Here is a 25,435-nt window from a genome sequence, read left to right on the forward strand (position 1 = left end):
ATGCCCTACGAGTATAATCTACAGATATTTCATGCTTCTCTCTGTTCTATGAGATATCACAGGGAATAAATATTTCAATAGTTCCACGCCAATAAACATCATTACGATCGATAACAATTGACTGCTCTGTGTAGAAAATGGCAATAACATTACATCCGAGGTAGCCTTAAAAGAAAAAACGAAAAAGAAAACCAAAGAAAGAAAGGAAAATGCCTGGAATTCGCAGAAATCAAATATCGACGATGAAATATGCCAAAATACAAAAAGAACACCCAATAAAATTTCCAAAGTTCATTTGCTACCATGTTAACTAAAATTACTCGCTGAAATCCTATCTTCATCACATGCTTGGTTTCTTTGTTTAACTGAGGCGTTTGACACCTCTCACTCGCATTGATTCTTGTTTAACTGAGGCGTTTGACACCTCACACTCGCATTGATTCTTTGAGACTCTCCGAGAGATTTTGTGTGGTTTTATTTTATGTGGCAAAACTATAACAGAACAAGTCAACGAGATTCTTTTAGTTAAATAACTGTCACATGACATAGCAGCTAAATTTCCCTCATACTAAGATCGTCTTTTGCAAGGATGACTCATGAGATAAAGTAGTCCTACAACTTGACTCAGGAAAACAGATGTGATGGTCACGGTTGGAAGCCTTTTCATCATAGGACAACGGGATCAAGGCTGATCTACATACAACACTGACAAATCTTCTGAGGACCGGCCATGACCATTATGTCTTTTATTCAGCTATTTTATCATGGTTTATACTGACCGATGGCTACAACCCTAGGTCCTGCATGATCCTGTTCATATATTCCTTGCTTCCCAAGACAAACAGAAACGCACACATACACACACATATCTTTATGCACCCGTGTGTGTGTGTGTGTGTGTAGTTATTGGATGTGAGAGGTGAAGACAAGGAGAGAAATGCTAATCCACGTGGCGAGAGGGATTACATGATTAGAAATGTTGCTTTACAAGGGACATCACATTGCGTTTATGTTAATTCATGTCTCTAAAATCTTTCTTGTCGAAATCCCCAGCTTCATTGGTTGGATTCGCTCGCCCCACCCTGAGAGAGAGAGAGAGAGAGAGAGAGAGAGAGAGAGAGAGAGAGTTTTGCAGAGGGAAATTTTAAAATCATAGATTATATTATTGCGACTAGAACTTGACGAAACAACCGTGGATGTTAGTTTCTTTTTTAATTTGCCGGGAATTGTAATTAATCATGTAAATAAAAGCATTGTTTATATAATTTAGATTGTTTTTAATAGATTAATTGAATTTATTGCGTAATAAGGAATATGCAATTGTATATTGATCTTGCCGATTCGTTCAGTTACATGGATGTAAACAGGGCAAAACCATATGTCAAGCGATGTTGAGTTGGGGTGAGGCAAACACACTGACACAAACACACACACACACACACACACATGTACGGTAGGCTTCTTTCTCTTTCCGTCCACCAAATCCACTCACAAAGCTTTGGTCGGCCCAACGCTGTAGCAGGAAGCATATGCCCAAAGTGCCACGCATTAGGAATGAACCCGGGATCATTTGTTTAGAAGGCAAACTTGCTACCGAACCGACACACGCCTGTGATTGTCTGTCTATCTAATCTATCTACCTATCTATCTATCTACATGTTAAACACTAATAACAGACACTCGTTAACGCTTTGATACCACGACATAATGCCATGCATTTGATGTAGCATAATAACCGTTTTTACAACTTGCCAACATTTATTTAACAATTCATTCACTTTTAAAAGTAATCACACACACACATACACACACACACACACATACATTTCCATGTATACATATATATGTATGCATATATACATATATATGAACATATACATACAGATATGTGTGTGTGTGTGTGACTATATACAGTATTCTTTATACAAACATATGCATGCAAAAGTATACGGCAGAATTTCAAAGGGAAATAAGAAACTCTAGCAACAAATGGATTGATTTCCTCTTGTTTTACATTGTTTTCATGTTCTTACTTGAAAATGTGTCAATTATAGTTGTTTGCAAAGAAACACCAATCACAGGAACCAACCATTTTCTATGACAATGAATGTATGTGGAAGGTTTTTCAATGAAAACTAAAAACATAGAGATTTCCAAGCGGGAGTTTTGTGAAATATTTATCCATTTGCTTTCTCAACGGTAAAACAAACAAAAAGGGCTTTTAGTTAACTTAAGTGTACACAAAATATATTTCAAATGAATATAAACACATACGTGCGTGTAGGTTTGTATGAATGTTTTATATGTGGCGAACACAATTTACATTCAGCGTTTGGAAAGACAACGCAATGAAGCAATGTGCGAAAACACGCATCCATGAAGACACATACACACGTGCGCTCTTAACACGCACACATATGGCTGTGTTTGTGAGAGTATGTATATATATATATATGTATATACATATGTATAAATATATGTAAATATATGGATCTGTATCTGCATGTATTATATATGTTTGTAAATCTAATAAGCATACAACGTAAAAACATTTATACAGTTAGGCATATACAATGCATACATAACATTATATGCATGTGTGGGAGTGTGTGCGCACAGTTTGTAAGTGTGAGTGTATTACAGAAGACAGAAAGGTGTTTATCGCCAATAACGGGTAAGGAGGTAGGAAAGTTCAAGCTTTGAGATGGTGATTTGATTCGTGATGTAATTGGTGGAATATGTAGGAATATATGCACACACACACACACATCTATCTATCTATCTATCTATCCGTCCCTCTTTGTATTTAGATATATTGCTTATGTGATTTGAATTTAGAAGTTACGAGAGGTAAATTAATAGTCCCATGGGCAGCTTGCACCCTTTTTAAACTAAAGGGCTTTTCGAAATTAATATTTACAAGCACTTCTGTAAATAGTAGAAGTGAGGTAGAACGTCAAAACTTAGTGCGCATGCACAGGACCGTCCGGGGTCAATCTGTACCAAGCGGATTCACTCTGTATGTTTTAGCTTCGTTACTATGGTAACAGTCCGGATACTTATTGATCAGGCCTCGTATGTTTCTATCCGCCAGTCTGGGTCTCATCAGGTACACTGATAAAAATATGTCTCACTACAGACTTTTAGTGTCGGCTGACTTGTCGTTATATTCCCATCAATTTAGGGAAGTAATAAAAGCAAATAATATGACAGAAACGCAAAAAATTTAAAAATTCACCCAGTGGGATTGAACCCCAGGGCCATGTGGTTAGGAAGCAAACTTCTTACCACACCGCCACAGAGAGGGAGGGAGATATGAAGAGAGAGAGAGAGAGAGAGAGAGAGATATTAACTTTAATGATGAAAGTGATAGAAAAAAGCTCTACCCAATAAAAGTTCCTATGGCAACATTAAACTCGAGGAGATCGACAGGTAAACAGAAACGGTCAGAATAGCACCAAAAAGACAAAAAAAAAATCCCATTTTCTGCAACAGACAACAGAATAATATTATGGTAAACAGAGCAGTAATGCAAGAGGTGTGAGTGAGGAAAGAGTTGGGACGGGGATTGAGAGAACGTCGGAAGATGTGCAAAACGTGATGCTGGGAGAAATGACACAATCGTTAGCAATTGGCTGTTGTCTCAGCGTTATTCCCATTGCTACTACTTTAACGTGTCGTTTTAACCGGAACAATCACTTCCGTTTCATCAAACTGTGTAAGCAACAGACATTTTGTTTTATTTACCTTTGTACTTCTGTCGCCCTTTATTTACTTCTCTCCTTGTATGTATGCAGATAGATAGATAGATAGATAGATATGCAATGCTACGTACAGCAGTTTTTTTTGTTTCTATATATATATATATATATATATATAAGAGAGAGAGATAGAGATAGATACACATATTTCTGTCACATTCTATCTCTCTCTCTTTATATATAAATTATATATATATCTATAAATATACCATGTGACAATTAGTTGGTTGTTATAATAAATCTCAGATTTTCGGATACCGGGGCTGAAGTCTGCTCTGGCATCTCAAGTTATTAAGACACAGCGTTTTGTCTTAATAACTGATGAGATGCCGGAGCAGACTTCAGCCCCGCTACCCGAAACTCTGAGTTTTATTATGACAACCAACTAATTGTCACATATATTTATAAATATATTCCTCTATTTTACATAATATCGAGGTCTCATTCATTCTTTTGTTGTCATATTATTATTATTATTATTAATAAATTATATGATTTAATATACACAATTACAGAAGTAATACTAACAGTTTTATTCTTTAAGATACATTAAACTGGTAGTTTTATGTAAACATGCCATTTTTCTCGAAGGATTATCAGGCGTGTTTGATAAACATAATTGTTTATGAAGCCGAAGTTGCAGCTGTGCTCAAAGACAACACAACGAATAAGAAAATTTGCATTGGTTTATGGGAAGGCAAAATTAAAAAAACGTTTTTCGAACCATCAGTCTTCATTCTGACAGATTTATAAAAAAGAGGCCACTAAATTGGCAAACCATGTATGGGATCTGAAGACCAAATGCACACCACATACAATGAAGTAGAGAATCGTGGAGAAATCTATGCCAAAAATGAATCTCACACACACGCACGCACGCACACACGCACGCACACACGCACATATATATATATATATATATATATATATATATATATATATATATATATGCATCAGGGCTATTCAACGCACCATAAGAATCTCCGAAAACTGAGACCAGCTATTAACTCCAGAACCAGACTGGTTATTATAGCAACCCTATATATTTCTCCCAATGACATATCGATTTCAGTAATTTGTTTCGCATGAAAATCTTTCAAAATTATTAGAAAACTGTATTTGTGTGTGCTTATGTACGAGTTCGTTTGCGCATGTGTGTGTGTGTGTGTGTGTGTATGCACGTCTGCGTGTTTGTATAAACCTTGAATTTTCCTGAAACTTCATGCTTTAAAAGTGTTTAATAAGAGGAAGATAAAATTCAGAGTCGCTGTTTAGTTCGATTAGGTTGAAGTTATAAAATGGAAATGAAACGAAACAACATGAATTCTAACGAATATACAGACTTTGCATGTAGAAACACTTCACATTAAAGTGCTCATTAAACAGGAATTTTAGGATCTAAATCATGTTAAATTCGTCTATCTGCTTTTATAAATAAATATTTCTTAAATTCATAATGATATATTTTTTTACGAAACCGCTTACGAGTGTCATCGCTAAATTGATCTGAATCTATCTAATTAGAGCATTGTAGTGTAAACAGCGAGAGACAGGAAATCATGTGATATCGTTAGAGTTAAATATGTTATAAAAACCAAACATAAATTAAAATTTCGCTTTCTACCTATGGGGTTCTGCATTGATGGGGAACTTTGTAATTAGAGACAAAGCTGAAGCACATATTAAGGAAAGGTACATACGAACATATAAACATATGCCTATATAATAACATAAACACATACAATATATATATATATATATATGCGCATAGATATGTGAATATATGTGCATATACGTAGTGTGTCTTTTGCGCTAGGAAGCCATTATCCTCTCTACAATATATTAACTCATGTATGCCCCAAGCTTCGTTTATATACCCGATGTCCGCCGCCTTCTGCAAGAACGGCCCTCGTCATCTCCAGCAGCGCAATCTCCAATACAAATTATGCTTCTACAACACAATGCTGCATCTAGACGCCTTCCTAACCTTCTGGTCACGAGCAACAGTCATTTACAATGCAGAAATCTCAAACTAAGTATGTAATGCTTACTTGAACAGAAAGCGCAGAAGATATTTACAGTTATTGTCATAGTACTGCTGTCTTATTCAAACGCATAAATACACAATCTCTGTGCGTATCAAAGCAACTCAGCCGTCAGTCAAATCTTATTCATAATACAACACTCAGAAGCTTGAAATTACCTGAAGTGCAAGAAGACAAAATTATTATGTAACACTGGTATTTGAAACGTAAGTTAATTGAAGATAAGTATATATTGTTGTATTGTGTTAGTATTTGGAATATAATATTAAAAAAGGTAAATGTATAGACTGGTGTATTAAACTGATGTTTATAACTTAACTAAACAAAAGACAAATATATATAGGTAAATTAATAGAGTGTCTGGAACGTAACAAAAGACAAATATAATATATATACATTCGTTTATCAAGTTGATATTTGGAAGATAAACAAAAGACAAATTGATATTACCTCATTAATATTGTGTTTGGAAAATTAATATATAATTCTCACATTAAATTATGGTTAAAGGTTTGGTATCAAAATAATTAAGTGTGATCTTTGCATCTAGTTTCATAAATAACCATTATGAAAATAACAACAGCTGGGAGATCTACATATGTGAAACTGTTCAACTCTTATTGTTGTTTCTTCTTGTCTGTTTAAAATTATTTGGATATTTATGCTTATGTCATTAATCATGAACACAATACAATAAACGTTTTATAGTAGTTTTCTGATGCCTGTTAGGTTTGGATGATCAAACGCATTAAAATTCTACTCCAAGATTCTAAAGAATGAAACGATAAGTATTGCTGAAACAAATTCTTGAAGCTAAGCCTCAGTCATTTATCAGTAAAAGACACAAATATCTGTCTGTCTGTCCTTTTAAACATATACATACATGTCAGGTTACTTGTGCCGTCTCTTACAAGTGCTACTGGCAACATGGAATCCAGTGCAACCTGATGCATGACCGCGTCGTCGGTGACTAAAACTTGTAGGGTTGTTAGAAACACAGTAGGACTAAGAACAAGATCTGTCCAAGGAACAGATGAACTTATGGAAGACCCTACAGGTTATAAAACAGCTGTTTAATGCAAATGAATAGAAATCATCTAGTGTTGGCTTCCCGTCGCTCTAGAAGCCCCAATATCGATTTAAAAAAATCTAAGTAGCCTATGTTCGGGACTGGGATGTGAAGCAGCTGTGTGTAAAATTTTGAAGAAATCAGATGGAAGATGCAGAAGTTATTGAGGTACATTAAATATCTGTACACACACACACACACACAACCTAAATTTTATAGATGAGAGAGAGAGAGAGAGAGAGTGTGTGTGTGTATATATATATATATATATATATATAAAGAGAGATAGTAAAAATATAGAGTATATATACGTAGCCTGTTATGATTTCTGTTGTTTCTGCCAGCGGGACTCAGCTGAACAAACTTTTTAATGTAGAGATGCGATTTACTGTATTGATTTCTTCTAAGATCTATCAAAATATCCTCACTAGGTTCTCTGCTACATTTCTCCGTGATGCATACCTTTTGATAAAGATGTCTATTTGTTTGCCGATTGAATGAGTAGCTATATTATTCCGGATATTATAGGCCTGACGGGGTTGTTGTATTGTTTGAGTATTTTTACTGTGCCATGAAGTTATGTGCAGAGGTGAATTCTTCACCGCTATGCAAGGCAGTTCAGGTCTAGACCCACAATATCACAAATAAAGATACTACGTATTCAAGCGACCGATAGACAGATCTAGTATAAAGTTGTTTGGGGACTTTTAGATAATTTAGAAACAAATACAATATATACATGCATGCATATATACATATATGTACAAATACATACATGCATAGATACATGGATGTGTATATATGTATGTGTGTCTATGTATGTATGAATTTATGTATGGTACCTTGGTCAAGTGATTTCTACTATTGCTTCGGACTTACCAAAAATTTACGTGTGGAGTGGGTCGATTGAATCGGAAATCTGTTGTGTGCGTGTATATATATATATATATATATATATATATATAAGTAGTGGCTGTGTGTCAAGTAGATTGCTTACCAACCATATGGTTCAGGATTCAGTCCCACTACGTAAGTGTCTTCTACTATAGCCTTGGGCCGACCAATGCCTTGTGAGTGGATTTGGTAAACAGAAATTGAAAGAAGCCCGTCGTATATATGTGTATATTATATGTGTATATGTTTGTCTGTATTTGTCCCCCCACCATCGCTTGGTGTGTTTCCGTCCTCGTAACATAGCGGGGAGTCCGATAGAATAAGTCCTGGGCTTCCAAAGATTTGCTCGACTAAAAGGCAGTGCTCCAGCATGGTCGCAGTCGAATGACTGAAACAATTAAAAGAATCTGGATGTATGTATGTAGATATCTATGCGCGTGTCTTTGTGTATCAGTCTGTCCCCCACCCACCGCTTCTTTTGCGGACGTGCCGTACTCCAGCGGGGCGGCCAAATGGACCGACGAAATGAGTGGAAGGTTAAACCCGTCAAAATACACAGAGCGGCCGCAGTCTGGCTAAAACAAGTACGGAATAAAACAGACGCACACGCATTATATATTCGTACACTTATATTCAAATGGATATATCAAAACACACACACACACACACACACACACATATAGATATATATATATAGACATAATTTCATATTTAACCGAGATATAATTTTCAAAAACGCCATGGAACCGTTGAAGCATCCGGCGGATATTTCACTTTCCTATATACAAAATAAGACATGAAATATATTATTTTGTTCGGTAATCAACTTCGGTTGGTGAAACAGATTTATCTTTGGAAGGATTCTTAATTAGATCTACATATTATGCTGTATTTTATGGGATATATTTTTGTATTCTTGTGTGTTTTCATTGAAAGTTGTCAATCTCGACATTAAGAATTTATTACTTGTCCCTGGTACTTCACTTCGAAAAAGAATCACTGAATGCATAAACTGTATACATATACGTACATATGTATGTATGTCTATCTATCTATCTATCTCTCTATCTAGAGCGTAGGCTCGAAACGTAAAAGACTTTCTCACTTCCCGAGCGTTAAACTAATACATCTTTTTGTTATTTACACACCCGTCTTCGTCTTTTGTTTTGTTTGATTTTTTTTGGTAAATTCCAACTAATAATGAAAGTGAACGCTGGCGCAAACACGAAGGCTGGCCATAATATCTTATTTATTATAATAGTTACAAATGTTGGCACAAGGCCAGCAGGTTTTGAAGGGAAGGGAAAGTCGATTGCATCTACAGTATTTGATTGGTACATATTTTAGTGACCTCGAAAGGGTGATAGGCAAAGTCGACCTCGTCAAAACTTGTAAAGGTGGGTGAAATGCCGCCAACTATTTCGCCTGACGTGCTAACTGTTCCTGTTTAATGTAATAAAACGAGAGCAGTGGAAGAATAATTTCTTTCTACAACTTTCTGATCAAATTTAGACAAAAAAAAAAGAAAAGAAAAGAAAGCAATTGAAGACTCTAATGGAAAAAGCCTAATAACATTCTAATTAATAGAAAGCCGTGGAAAACAGTGAAAGGAAGAGTGAGGGAATTAAAGCTGGTCTCTATTTTCAACGAGGACTTTTTTCGCCTATAAATATTTAAAACTTCGTCGGAAGGCGTATACCGGTAATATTGGAATATTTCTTGCGTCTGATACCATGACACTGTTCTGCATTTAGTGATCTTGAATCAAAATTACTGATGTTGTTCCGTATAATGTAATTATTCAATGTATCGTCTCTGTGTGTGTTGTGCCTCGATGTGGGCAACTACTCTCAGACTGATTGATATTTTACTTTCGTTTTCTCAGTGAGGGTAGAGTGGGGGTAAGAGGTAAATCAATACCCAGTCACATTTAGATATGAAATTGGGTTGGAATCAATCATGGGATTGATTCAAAATAGATTGATTACAAAAGAATATAAAAGAAAAAAAAACAAGCGATGAATTAAAGGAGAAAGTACATTTCAAATATTACAGAAGCAGGCGACAATGGCTGTAGTTTTGCATTTAGGTTTTGTAGTGATTACACACACACGCACGACTACACACTCACACACATATACAAACACATTTGTCTGTCTATCTATTCATCTATCTGATTACCTGTCTGTTCTCTCTCTTTCTCTCCCTCTTTCTTTCCCCAGGTAGATAGATAGATAAATAGATATGTAGCTATGTAGGTAGATTGATATGTGTATATTTTTATATATATATTAATTGTATGTACAAACATATAGGAGATATTAAGGTAAAGCTTCAGAGAGAACTGTAGGCTCATTATATCAGCTGCAACTGCCATGTACATGCCCCACGCATATATATGCATATATAGAGAAACCAATAAGATGTGGAGCGGATTTTGATATCTAGCAGATCAAGATATCTGGTAGACCGTTCGTCACTGTTTCTTATATACATGAACAAACACTTAAAATAATAAACTGTGATTTAGCTACTATGTTTAGCAAGACGTTGTACTATATAGAGATATCCATTATTGCCTCATACAAAGTAAACAGTTGGAGGTGTTTTGAGAGAGAACCTACGCAAGTGAGTGAAACATACTTTCAGAGAGATAAGCTTCTTTTCCAATCAGGTCGATCCACAACGTAGAGATCTTATTCGTTGGGTCATTCATATAAAATGAGGCAGACACTGGAAACCGCTACAGTTAAGTGGTTTGTTGACTTTTCTTTTCTTGCTGTATTCCAGGCGCTTAATTTCGCTTATCATTCTGCCAAAATGCTGCCTCATTTGCTAATGCAGTTACCTGCGTTATACATAGTTTTATATTTATCCACCTGTTTTGGTATTATCGGTAAGTAGATGAAACGCCTCTCAGAATTACATTGTATAAAAAAGGGGCAACCATTAATATAACATTATGCTTAAAGCCTTCCGTAAACTAATATAAACATAGGTTATTATTGTTGTTTCGATATTATAGTTTTTAAGGGTTTCCATATCTGGAAATCTGCTTTTTGTAAGTCTATATTTTTATTCTGATAATTTGGTGTAATATTGTTCATTATTGTTCTTGACGCTGTTGTTCCGACACAAATATCTCCTGATGGACTAAACTGGTAAATGTGACAATCACATCTCTTGTTTTATGTTAGGCAATTTTATTTTTTTGCGTGGTGATGAATCCCAACAATCGATTGATGAAGTGTATTAGAAGAAGAGTTTCTGAAGATGAATTCCACCGTAATTACGTTCTCTGTGAGGATTCTTACAACATCAACGAAGAAGATGTTTGCAACGAAGTATTTTCGTATGTGTTTGTCCTGTTATTTTTGATAACCATGCCTGAACGCATATATGGAGAATATGCATAACTAACCCTGAAATAGTACTAAATGCACATAATTAAGAACTTTGAGGCTGATATTGTATTATCGTGTGATAATGCGCTATTTAATGTTACAATGAATAAGTAATTTTTTCCAACACTAAGGTTTCAGAAACGAAGAAACGTCTGTGATCGTTTATCACTTTTATTAATCTTATCGCATTTGATCTCGTCATGAACCCAGCGCCATCATCCCTCTCACTCACCTCTCTCTCTATCTAGCAGACCAAGATATCGCGTGCGTGCGTGCGTGCGTGCGTGCGTGCGTGCGTGCGTCCGTCCGTCCGTCCGTCCGTCCGTCCGTCCGTCCGTCCGTCCGTCCGTCCGTTCGTTCGTTCGTCCGTCCGTTCGTTCGTTCGTTCGTTCGTTCGTTCGGCGACTTTAATTCTCAATATCTTTCTAGTTCACTGTGATAGAGATAGATAGCGATAAATATAGAAATATTAAAGAGGCACTGGTAGAGTAGGAAAAACAGAGTGCTTGACGTCACAAAAATGTACTACCGGTATTACCACAATTGCTCTCTATCTATCCCTTTCCGCGCTCTCTATTCATGCCTCTCCTTAAATGTGTGTCTCTCATTTTCTGTCTATCGCTATTTTATTTCAATTATTATTGTTATTACATTCGTGCCTGTGATAAAAAGTTGCATCCCCGAAAGTGATGAATAAATCAATCACTGTTCTACGAATAGACAACGTTTCACCTAACACGCAGTCTTCATACGGCTACTACGTACGTTGTTGGCTGCACCCTACTTCAACTCCTGAAAGAAGAGTCAGGAAAAAGACGTGAAGTAATTTGCTCCATTTTTCGCCTCATAAGTATACAGAGGCATGCACAGAGAGGATGGACAAAAAGAAGTCAGAGAAAAAACCCCCAGAAAATGCTGAAATAGAATTTCTAACAATATTTGAATGGCAAATAATCTCTTCTGCATTCTTTGGTAGAAGAGGAATTTTGTGTCGTCCATTTTGATTTAATCTTAATTCTAACCCCTTCTAAAAATGGTACGATAAAATCTTCAATTCCATACTTCGTTTACAAAGATATGCATACACACACACACACACACACACACATATATATATATATATATATAAACATTGATACAGGCGTGTGTAATCGACAAACTTACATGACTTGAGGCAATATAATTTATCAATGCAATCGATCGAGATATTTATACACTAAGCCCTCGCAACAACTTCATATGCCGATGCTGTGGCAATACGTCTATCGTGAATTATATAAATGAGAAATGGAAGTGATGGATATTTAAATAAACACCATAAAGCAAACTTGCAATATTTACCGCAAATTATCTCGTGGGACAACGAGATGTATCGACAACCGTTCGCCTCGTCAACCACTCTTAGAAAGACACAATGTCGGTTTGTTGTGCAATTTATAATAGCAAGTGGCTCCAACTACTAATTGGTGTAAAATTTGACCAGGAACATTGAACGGGCACGAAACGGTCATTTCTTCATATATCAACGAGATATATACCTGTCAAAGAAAGGTAATGGAACGTCGCTTGGAAGTGCTCCACTGGGAAGATAATTTTGGGAAGTTTAAATGCCTGCTGAGAGAGGAGGAGGAAAATTTCAATGAACTTTGTAAATATGATTTATAATTTCATCTGTTCGAAATATTTAAGACTAAGAATTGACAGTCACACACACACACACACACGCACACGCACACACACATATATATATATATAGAGAGAGAGATAGATATTTAATTTGCTTGCGGGAGAAGTTTTGAATATGGAAATAAAACTCCTATTTCATTATGCTGGCCACACCTAAAGATGCCGACTGGCAAACCAGTATTTTTGGGTTGTATCAAGCTGTGTACCGATAATATAAATATAGTAAGAACAATAATGGTTGGATGGGATTTATAAACATTTAATGCATTGCTACATGTGTTTCTACAAATCACATGTCTCTTAAAATCCCAGTTCATATTCCTGGGATAGTTACAGTGTAGTCCGTAATATCCGTGGCCATCGGGTTGATCATCTTTATGGATTCATTTCTTCAGGCGATATAACATTAATGAATGTTTTGACCAGCGAGAAGGTTGACTGACCTTCAAATCAAAAGGAATAAACATTGAAAGGTATAGACATCCCACAAGTAAGCATCCACTAATGTTATATCGCCTGAAGAAATGAATCCATAAAGATGATCAACCCGATGGCCACGGATATTACGGACTACACTCTATAAATTCCATCCAACGATTATTGTTATTAGTAATATATATATATATTTATAGACATGTGTCTATACATATATATGTATCTATATTACATATACATGTAATATAAATTAAATGTATATGTAATTTATATTATATCGTAATAATATATCGTAATTTATATTACATATAATATAAAGGTATTTCCTCTGCCGCTTACGTTCTGAGTTCAAATTCCGCCGAGTTCAACTTTGCCCTTCATCTTTGCGGGGTCGAGTTGCGTACTGGGGTCGATCTAATTGACTGGTTTCCTCCTCTAAAATTTCAGGCCTTGTGCTTATGGCAGAAAGGTTTATTTATATATAAAGTACTGCGTTTGGCTTGTTTGATTAAAACCTTTCTATGCCGTCCCCAGCATCATTGCAGTCCAATGACTGAATCGAATTAAGGATAAGAGTCTGAACTATGCTAAAACGAGGACCGATCTCTTACTCTGCTTTCACCTCTTTTCCTTCTCTCTCACTTTCTCTGTCCCCCCCCTCTCTTTCAACATTAGGAAAACATTTTATTCTGTTAAAAAAAAACAAATGTTTAATAATTTCCTCTTCTCTAATGTTTTTAATTCTCTAATTGTATAAATAGATTTATACAATTCATTTTGACAGAAAGTTCATCAATTCTTAATTAGAAATTAATGGTGAAAGCATTTTAATAAAGAAACAAAAAATGAAATCAACCTAATAAAATGTTAATTACAAGTATTTTATCTTCACTGAATATATTTTTAACACTTTAGATCGAGTTTCCTCGAAGCTTTTCATCCTCTTACTCTCTCTCTCTATCTCTTTCCCCATGCATCATACGAACTTCCCCCCCACTCTTGCAGTTTCTTTCTCTCCTTCCTTCTCACGCCCCCGTTCTCTCTCAATCTCTTTCTTTCGCTCTCGTTTTGATAGTTTCCTCCTTTCACTCTTTTTTCTTGTCTTCTTTCACACATTCTTGCTCTCTCTCTCTCTCTCTCTCTCTCTCTCTGTCTTTTTCCCCTTTCTTCACTCCTATTAGAATGATTTTTCTCTCCTGGTGCGTCCTTCATGACCCCAGTCATTTTCACGTACACATATTCTGTCCGTCTGTCTGTCTATGTCTCTCATCACACAACTCTCTCTTCGTCGCCGCATAATCATCAATATTATATATAGTTCCATTAAATTTCATCTCTTTCTTTCTCACTCTGTGCATATAAATATGTGTGTGTGTCTATACATGTATATGTATTTATAGTTGCATATATATGCATGTGTATGTCTATGTATGCATGTATTTAGGTTCGGAGAGAGAGAGGAACAGAGAGAGAGAGAGAGAGAAAGAGAGGAACAGAGAGAGAGAGAGAGAGGCAGGAAGAGAATGGAAATGGGATGGTATTTTATCGTTATTAGAATAGTACTTTATCAAGCAACCGAAACATTGGAAGAAATTATTATCTATCTATCTATCTTTAAGCTTGTCTCTCTCTCTCTGTGAGAGGGAGAGAGAGAGAGAGAGAGAGAGGGAGAGGGAGAGGCATTTGAAGTTCCCCGGTAATATAATTTGCACTCCATCGCTTACGACTACGAGGTTTCCAATTGATTCGATCAACGGAACAGGCTGCTCATGAAATTAACGTGCCAGTGGCTGAGTACTCCACGTAGTTCTCGGGCTCTTTCAAATACAAGTACTACTCATTTTTGCCAGCTGAGTGGACTGGAGCAACATGAAATAAAGTGTCTTGCTCAAGGACACAATGCAAGCTTCTTACCACACGTGCACTCCACCACCTCATCGCATCTATCAAAACAATGAGAAACCGTTTACAATGTCATTTTATTTGATAGAAATAACAAGTGAATCTCCCTCTCATCGTAGTATAATGTCGTAAAAATAGACTCATCAACATGAAATATTGAGATTACAATGTCTGGTGGAAAGTCTTTAATCATTAGTCTGCACAAATAAGACAACTGCAACAACAATTACAACAACAAACACTCATTAAAGCCATAACAAAAACAAAAATGAGTATCTAAGGAGTGCTTATACATGGTCAGCCTAACTACTAGAAATACCAGTGAAACTTCACTTAAATCTTACATGATAATTAAAACTTATATTGGTTGGCGGGGTAAGATATAATGTCTAGGATACATAAGATATAATGTAAGATATAATGTCTAGGATACATAACAAGTGATAGACATGGCTTGGATATTGTTAACCATAGATCTGGTGTATCATCACTGGTCTCAATGTACACGACAAAGGACAAAACTGTAATAGTATTTGAGTTGTAGCAGACGATCCATAATTGTAGGTGAAAGAGAAACATTATTTCTGCTCCTTTATTTAAAATGTTAGAAGATGGCGAGGGAAGAAGAAGCATCATAGATTGATGTAACAAAATTGTTTGATTATTTTTCGATGAATCGTCTTTTGATGCAGGGCTGTACCTATATCCCAAGGATGGTCTACTTCTGAAGAGAATTTATACAGATAGACACACACACACACACACATGCATATTCACTTTGATTTTTGTTATATATATATATATATATATATATATATATAAGCTTGCATACACGCATGCGCATACACCAGCATATATACACGCATACATATACACACACATACATATACACACACATACATATACACACACATACTCAGTGTGTCTTATTTAACAATAGTGTTAATACATTTATCTTCATTTAGATAACTCGCAAATCTGCTCAGGCCTTTTTTACATCTTACATTCTCCGCATTCGGTCACTTAAAGTCAGCGTGCTTGTAATTCACATCGTAATTAGCCCAATTTGCCCGCTCTGCCCAATTTATCTATGCGAGATCAAACTTATAGAGACCTGTCCATCATTAAACGACATTATATACAATTTTCTTGTATAAATTTTCAATATGATTTCTACCTGAGGCCAGCGCCGAATGCTCATTAAATTCTGTTACCGAGTTGGCGAATGGCATAAATTCATTTCTCGAAAATTCTTGCATGTTTAGAATACACCAACGCAACATAATCACTGAAAGAAGATCATTGTATCGAATATTTAGAGAGGGTCCTGCACAAAACGATACTTTGGGCGCATGCCTAGATTTCATTCCACAGCAACACCACCACACACAGGGGTATAAATTTGTATTTTTGCTGTTTTATGTAACCAGAGTTGAGCATGACTTTTTTTGTTCTGTTTCCATCCATATATTTGCGTGGACATGGTGTACATTCAGTCTTTTTTGCGAAACATGGATGAAAATTATTCCACAGTGTTGGCTTGCTATATATAGGATCTGAAAACAAGTTGCTCACAACCATCTCTCAAGTGGAACATCTTGGAACGATCCTCGCCACATGTGAGTGGATCACAATTATGCAGCTACAATTAAGTAGCCAAATGATCTTACATTATTTTGAGATCCAAGAATTTCTTCGCACTGCTTAATTCAAGATACGAACTTCTTTGTAAATGCAAACATATGGACAAATTCGTTTTGTCGAACTGGAGGACACTGCCCTCGCCGGATTAAGCACGCTGCATCACAGACTATGGTCTTCTCCTTGTCGAATCTTTCGACATCTGCTATATTAATTCTGATTTGAAGCCTCTCAATTTTTATCCTCATTATGACGGAGAAAGGGGACGCAATTCTTGGTTTACTTCCATGTTTTTCCTTTTTCTTTACCTTTTGTTTCTTCGCTGCATTTTCTCATTCTAAATTGTGCATTCACATTCCTTCCATTTTTTGTCGAGTTATCTCATAGCACAGCGTAATTTCTCGTTTTGCTTTTCTTTCAAATACTACCATCCATGTTGTGTATTTCAGACTGAAGAATTGCTTGAAGGATCAAGGGACAATGTACAAACACTGATGATATGTTTTTCTGCAGTATGGAACTAATAGTCCCCTCCTTTTTTCTATAGTGTATGTATATGTATATATATATATATATATATATATATATATACACACACACACACACACATATATATATATATATATATATATATACATGCATACATACGTACAAACACACACATATGTCCAAACATATATTGTTGTATTTACGGTTGGTCATGTTGCCAGTTTAACCGATAAGAATCTTGCAAAACGAATATGTATACATGTATGTGTGTATAAATATATATATATACATTCATATTATATGCATGTATATATATATACACATGCATGTATATATATATATATATATATATATATATATATATATATATATATTATACATATATGAGTTTGTGTATGTGTGCTAGTGAGTGTGTCTGATACTTTTTGCGTAAATCAACGATATATACACCGCCCAATTATTTGCAGTTATCATGCATCCTTATTAATATGAATAGTATTAAAAATAATTCTCCCCTCTCGCTCTCTTCCCCCTCTCCCTCTCACCATGTATTTTCTGTGGTTGATAAGAAAAGAACCCCGTGGCTAACAGCAAGTGTTACAGGAATTCAGAAGTCTTCTTACACTATGAGTGCAACAGAAATATTTTTCATACAAATTACTTTACCAGATTTGTACTGGAAATGTATAAAGTTTCTGTGGTATATCCACTCACTTACGTTTCCGTGGTTCTCAACAATGACCTTGCCAAAAGCTTAAGTGGCCTTCAAAGCACAAAGAAAACAAGGAACTCCAAATTAGTAACCAAAGCCACAGAAAATCGAATTGTGGCTTAATAGACATCATGCTCGAAAATATGGTGCAAGCGTAGAAAGAGAATGTTGTTGGCTACACAATAACTCTAACACAAATAATTTCGTAATTCTACTGAATTATGCAGTAGCTATTCGTGTTCGTTCATTCAAAATTTAATGCATGATTGCAATAAATAATTTTATAGATTCTCGAAAAAGCGAGTAAAATGGTAGAAATTTAATTTATGTGATTCGATTGACACGTGTGCGGTGGTACTGCACAGCCAGTTTTATATATAGCCATCGAGGGAGCGTCTGCGTAGTTGTCTAATGTGTTAGAAATAGTAGTCAGTTTTCCCTCAGACGACGCCATGGCACTTCAAAACATGTTCCCAATATGCCCGAAGGAAAAAAAAAACTGATGACCATGGTCACGGCTGGAACATCTTCGACCATAGATCTGCTGAATCGAAGCAGATATTAATAACAGCAACAACTATAACAAACACCAGCGACAGTAACTACAAAAACAACAGCAACAACAAAATGGACGCCTAATCAAAATTCGTCATATTGTCCCGCTGGTTTACATTCATATGAAAGATTGCTTTTTGTAGTCCACGAAAATATCGTTATTGCAACCAGTGATACTAGTATTACTGAACTTACAATAAGCCAAGCGACCCCATTGTTATGTTTCCCAACATAACGGCTTTAACTCATTTTCCCTTTACAATCACTGAGGGCCAGTTTTTAGTGCCACAGTTTCAGCTGTGACCTTATTCAACAGTAACATTACCATCACATCAACAACATGCCAACACAAAGCTCAACCAATCAGAGACATTTCTGTCATACTGTAGAAAAGACTCCTATATAACAGCACATTGAACTTCTCACTCACAATCTCTTTCTTTCTCTCCCCTCTTTCTTCCTCTCTTTCTCTCTGTAAGTAACAATTCTGATAACAAAAATAGAACAGACACACTTTAAGTTGGTTTCTTTGTTCTGGGGCAGTATCTGTGACCTCTATAAAAATAACAACCACTTGAATAAAAATACATTAAATGTTTAAATTGCATATATTTTTGTGTAAAATCTACATCTGCGTATGTTTAATTATTATTATTTTTCGTCATTTCAGATATATTTTATTGCTAAATATTCCAAGCGGATACCAAAACGTTGCTCACATTTTCTGTTTTTGATGAAGATATCTCCATCGGTTGGTATATTCTATATCTCTAACAAACGGAACTTCATAGGGAAGCCATAAAATGAAAAATAGCAACATATGTCGCGATATTTCTGAAAGTAAATCTTTGAATTGTCATTTATTCTTCTGATGCAGAACATTGAAGTTAATCTACAAATATTTGCCAAATTCCTCACATCAATTGGTGATGATTTACTTATTATTTATAGATGAATTTCTTGAAGTCAGAATCTCAGATGGATTCACACAGAATGCCAAGATTTCAGAATAATCACTACAAAGAGATGTCTTTAAAAATCCTGTAAAAGGAAACGTTGTCATGGAAACCCGATATTATTCGTTATAATTCTTTCGTAAAATCAATAACCTTCACTATAACATCCCGTATCTTTGAAAAGAATGATTGTTATGATTTATAATACTAATATTAGCAGCAGCAACAGCAACAACAAATATTAATAGTATATCAATGGCATAAGTGAAGGAGAAACTCTTTGCGGATTCATTCAACAGCGGAAAGAAAGATAGGTCGTCAGAGAAAAGAAATTAGGGCGAAAATAAAAGGCAAAAAGAGAGAAAACGACAAGAATACTAACGAAAATAGCAACAAAGATCATAACAATAGCACCAATAATAGCAACAGTAATAAATGTTTTACACACAAAAACAAAAATAATAGCAATATTTAAAAAATATAGTTCACCCCAAAAAATAAGAAAACGAAAAAAATTTAAAAAAGAATTACTACGAGGATTAAAAGACGTGTGTACACGCGCGCGCGCACACACACACCTATGCATATATAAATCTATCTGCAACTGAAGACAAAGAATAAATATGGAGAATCTATTAAATTTAACTTCATTCCTAGAAGAGGGAAATGATATGAACAGTGTCACCGAAGACGGCAGATTCGAATTCGACGACGGAAATGTTACAAGTATACCGGAAGTTGTTCGAGATGGCAACTTTTCTCGGAGGCTGGTCATAGACATTGGCATTGAATTAAGAATAACATTCCATGCGCTCATTTTTATATTAGCTGTGACCGGAAACTCATTGGTTATTACAGTTTTAGCAAAGAACAAAAGGATGAGAACCGTTACCAATGTATTTCTATTGAATTTGGCTATAAGCGACCTTCTATTAGCCGTATTCTGCATACCGTTCACTTTGATTCCAGTTATCTTGAAGAACTTCATCTTCGGTCCCGTTATGTGTGTATTGGTTCGTTATTTACAAGGTAAGAATTTTGAAAATCTTTTTCCACAGACATCAAACCGCTTCATCAAAGTCTATATTTACAATAGAAAATGTATTCTATTCCAGTTCCGTTCAGCTTTAGGATGTATGTTTTATAATATGCATATCTGTACGAGATTTCGACTTGTTGTTCCCCAAACATAAACAAGTGCTGTCTTTTATATGCATAATCTTCTACGCAACATTCAAACTGGACGAGTTTCATCTATAAACCAGGTTTGCTAGTTATAACCAGTTGTTACTTTTTGTTAACTAGTTGTTATTTTTAACTGCGAACAAAAACATCCAATTTCGAATCCTGCCTGGAAACATGTACACATCGGGAAAATGACGCCTAATGATGATTGGAATAATGAACCAATCGAAGCATAAGTATGTATGTATGTATGTATGTATGCCATTATTCAGTGTCTATTTCAAGATATTTTGCCAACAGAGGATGAACCGATTTCCAACCTAGATCCAAGGTTCCTTCATTGGAATTACAACATCAACAACGGGGTATTTTTGTTTGTATTTATGTATGTCTGTGCCGATTTTTTATATTTTGTTTTATATAATCTGGATAGAGTAACAGCAGATTTCTCAATAGTTCAACATAGATGTTCTCTTCAGCTTTATGTTAATATCCACTGGGCAGATAATTTCCACAACTGTGCACATTTTCTTTTCTCCATCCCAAATCATTATATCAGGTTTGTTGCTTACATTTCATTGAGGTCTTCACTGGGACATTCCACCACTATTCTTTCTTAAGTGACTATGCCTTCTGCCATATTGTGGGTCCTTATTTCTTTGTCCTCGGGTTTATACTTTCGACAGATTTCATTATAGTGTCCTAGCTACAACATCATGTCTCATCATTGGTCAAACACTAAAATAACCCCTTCGTCGCTGTTCGACCTGCTGAAAATAGCAACATAACCACTCCTCAAATCACTTCAAATTGAATAATATAGTCGTATGTACACTGTCTAAAAAATGGGGCGTTCATATTTGGTCTAACTCTGATCATAGGTTTGACTAGAAAATAAGCAACAGCAATAACAAAAACAGCAACATATTCCTCGCTGCGGCCATTACTTCAACAATCGTTCTTTAGTCTTGATGTTACAGTTATTTTTCCACAACCACGTACCAACCATAGCCACAACTGCTTTCACTGTTTAGAATTCAATCAACGAAGACTAGAAAACTGTCTTCATAGAAATTCAGCTAATCTAGTCATTGCCAACACAATATTTCTCCATTATATTTTGACTGGCTGCCATCACTGTTCAAAAGATGGTGACGCCAATTGTACTTCTTTTCTAGAGACAAGAAATTGAAATTAAACATTTGTAACTGACATCTGACATCAGAGGAATTCTGGGTCATAAATAATTGCTTTTTATTCTGAATTCATTTGCTTCAGTGCCGTTGAAAGTAAATTAACGATGACCCTAGCTGGGTTTTTTTTCCTTATTTCTCTTTTATTATCAATATTTCGCAATTGTTCTCATAAAAGAAAATGCAAAAAAGCAAGACAAATTATTCTGTCCTGAGGCAAAATTCTTCGGAAATTTACGAGAAATTATCATTGCTTTATTGTCAGCGAAAATATGACCAACATTGAGTTGTATCTTTAAAATAAAAATTCCAATCAAACTTGAAAACACCACTTTCTGTAGAATATTGGTCATGCATTATTAATATTGTTTCAAAGAAAAACGGAATTAGTGATAACATTGTTAATATATTCAAGAAAGGTGCCGTCATAAAAATGGATAAAATGCTATCTAACTAGTGACGGCAACTCAATGAACACACGTGAGGGTATCAACAACAACACGGAATTAATTTTGTTTATTATCCGTGAAAACGACTGACTTTGTACGATTAATTCTCAAAGTAGGTTACCAAAAAGAGTGAACCCACAGTCGATTTTGAGTGATACATCAAACACAAGCAGTAAGGAATCAACAATTTATCTTAGACTTCTTCGATTAATTATAGAAGGAAATTGCAATGAACAGACGAACAAGGTTAAATATGAAACGTCTCAAATAAATTATTACTTATGTCAGTTCAATCACCAACCCACCACAGATCTAGGGATCAATATATGACTTGACACAAGATAGGAACTGGGAGGTGGGCTACGGTCCTGACACTAAAATATTTCTGCAAAAAATACTGCCATGCAGTCACGTTTCCCACAGGTATTAATGTCTATCTATCTCTCTATGTGTGGGTGGGGGAATGCGTATACCTATTGATTTTCAATTATATGAGTTTTACCTGAAAGTATATCGAAGGAGGGATATAAATATGTTCTTCCAATTTTTACCTGTTAATAGAGTAACACTTTTATGCATCTCAACGATTACTTTGCACCGTTGATGAACTGTTTTAATCCAACGTCGAATTGTTTTAACGTCCACTCCGGTATAACAGTATATAAATTAACCATTATGGTTATATATATATAATGATTTCCCTAGGGTAGGAAAACGACACACATAAGGGAGATGTTAGCTTTCAATCTACTTATAATTTAGAATTAAGCTTTAGCTGATTGCAAATAATGTATTACAAATAATGTATCGCAAAATAACATGACTAACATGATCGCAATCGTTAGCTTAGAGCCATCTCTGTTAGAAGCAATGCACACAGAGCTCGTTCTCCTGCAACATCTTAGCAACAGATGTAAGCTAATAAATGAGATTATATAAAGCCTGTTCTTTAGTCATCCATTAACTTACACACACACATGTATATGTATTCTTTATTTGTGTATTAAGGCTACCATAGGTTGTATATCTTAATATCTTAACAATTTTTCAAGCCCACCACACAGGGGAATGGTGTTTGTTTTCATTTTAGATGTTTTAATCCAAAATTTGGTGTTTTAGTTCAAAATAGAGACAAATACAATTTCTCTGAGTGGTCAGATTCAAAAACTGTTGACCGTAAGATATTTTCGTAACATGAAACCGATGGCAGCCGCAATACACAAATAAAGATTTTTTTTTTTTTATCCAACAATATGATGTTAGACACTTATCCCCTTTGGCCAACATTTACGTGTATATATATATATATAGACCCCGACACATGTCTAAATTCAAGAACTGAACTTTTCGGATCTCGTAGCCACTTTAACACGGCTGTCCGTTCGAACGGACTCTACTGCGATTTTTTAACCCCAAGAGTGCATCTCCTCTAGCTGGTTAACGATGCAGAGCTGTATCCGATAAATTGCGAGCAGAAGCGAACTCCTGCCATCTCTTGCAGACGAAGTGACCGATATATATTTTAAAGTTCTTTGAGTCGTTTATCCCGGTTTTCAGAATTTGATACAATCGTGCATATTCTTCTTGCCACGTTAAACGCTATGTTGATTTTAGAATGCTTTGGAAGAGAATAATAATAGATATTGCTTTAAGCTCCTTAGTTTAAGGGAGATATCGGTTTCGATGTTAGTATGTCTTTTTATGGTTAAAATGTCCAGAAAAGGTAGCTGTTTGGGACTATTCCATTATAAATTGGATACTGTGGTTTATGTTGTTAATTAAGCTTCTTAATTGCATGAGTTGATCAAGATTATGCGACCACAGAATGAAACAATCATCCAGGTAGCGTTTCCAATTGGCAAGTAAATCTTCTCGTTCCCATCGCAGGCTCATATATATACATACACATGTCTATATGTATATAAATGTCTATATGTATGTGTATAGTATACTTATGCGCGGCTGTATGTATGCTAGTAAGACTTCCATTTCTTCTCTCTGTTCTTTATAAATTTCGAACTGTCCCTATTGCTTTCTTCTTCAAAACTAATAGAATGGAGTTTTATCTCAACCATTTTACTTCTTTCACAAGTAGTAATTTAATAGAAGCTAGAAATACTTCGGCAGAAATGTGTGGGCAGATATCTTTGCTTAAATTCCTACAAGAGATTTGATAGCGAAGATAGCAATTCCATAAGCCAAAGCAATATTTTACTACAGCAAATCTCACACCAATGTCAAACACTTCATGAATTCAGTTAAATTCTTTCGCTCTTTTTCTGTTAAATTCTCTGTTTATCAGCCAGATAATATACATTACGATTTAGATGCTTCACTTGACGGTGAAATTATTCATGCTAATATGCTTTTATTTTCCATACCCCAACGGAACTCTATCCGCAATAAAAGGCGCGGAAGTAGTTAAGGTTAGACAATATAAATTTCGTTATGTACCAAAGGGGAACAAAAGAAGGAAAGAAAAGCAGTCTTTTCTACTTGCTTCCTGCGTTGGCTTAACACACACCACATAAAGAAGAAGAGGAGAATAGGAAAGAGAGGGGGGGAGAATCGGAGAAACAAACAAGTACACGCACATGTGTGTATATGTATATACACACACACACACACAAAACTACACACCAATCCACACATGAATATTTGCGCGTTATAAGCATGTCTATAACAGATATATAAATATAGACATGTGTGCATGTGTGTGGATCTACATATATACGCATGCATGCATGTGAATGTATATATAAATATGTATACACACTATATATATATATAAATGTATTTTTCTCCTCTTCTTGTCTGCTGTCATACATCATGTGTGTACTTAACATTCGCATACTCACATATGTGTATGTATGCGTAAATGTATATAGGCAAGTATATATGTATAACAAAGAGAAAGACAGAGAGAGAGAGAGGGGTGGGGAATGAGTTACAAAGGGGTGGGGGAGAGACGGAGACAGAGAATCGAGGGGCCAATACGATTTTACTGTATCATATAACAAGCAATGATTTCGATGGTAATTCCGGTAGAGTTGAAAAGG

The 25,435-nt window shown here is 35.4% G+C and overlaps 1 protein-coding gene and 1 long non-coding RNA gene across 2 annotated transcripts in view; both read left to right on the top strand.

Moving 5' to 3' along the window:
• The window catches only part of LOC149133151 (uncharacterized), a 139,114-nt gene extending 119,106 nt beyond the window's left edge, over positions 1 to 20,008 (top strand). Inside the window, exon 2 of the long non-coding RNA XR_016243537.1 lies at positions 19,264 to 20,008. This is a non-coding gene — a long non-coding RNA (uncharacterized LOC149133151). The remainder of the gene's footprint in view (positions 1 to 19,263) is intronic.
• Positions 17,831 to 25,435, top strand: part of LOC106876555 (cholecystokinin receptor type A) — a 150,474-nt gene continuing 142,869 nt past the window's right edge. The window contains exon 1 of the mRNA XM_089359206.1: positions 17,831 to 20,578. Coding sequence (XP_089215332.1) covers positions 20,173 to 20,578 — 406 coding nt within the window. The 5' untranslated portion in view covers positions 17,831 to 20,172. The remainder of the gene's footprint in view (positions 20,579 to 25,435) is intronic.

This window comes from Octopus bimaculoides, chromosome 11 (assembly GCF_046866305.1).
Source record: "Octopus bimaculoides isolate indiv1 chromosome 11, ASM4686630v1, whole genome shotgun sequence".
NCBI lineage: Eukaryota > Metazoa > Mollusca > Cephalopoda > Octopoda > Octopodidae > Octopus > Octopus bimaculoides.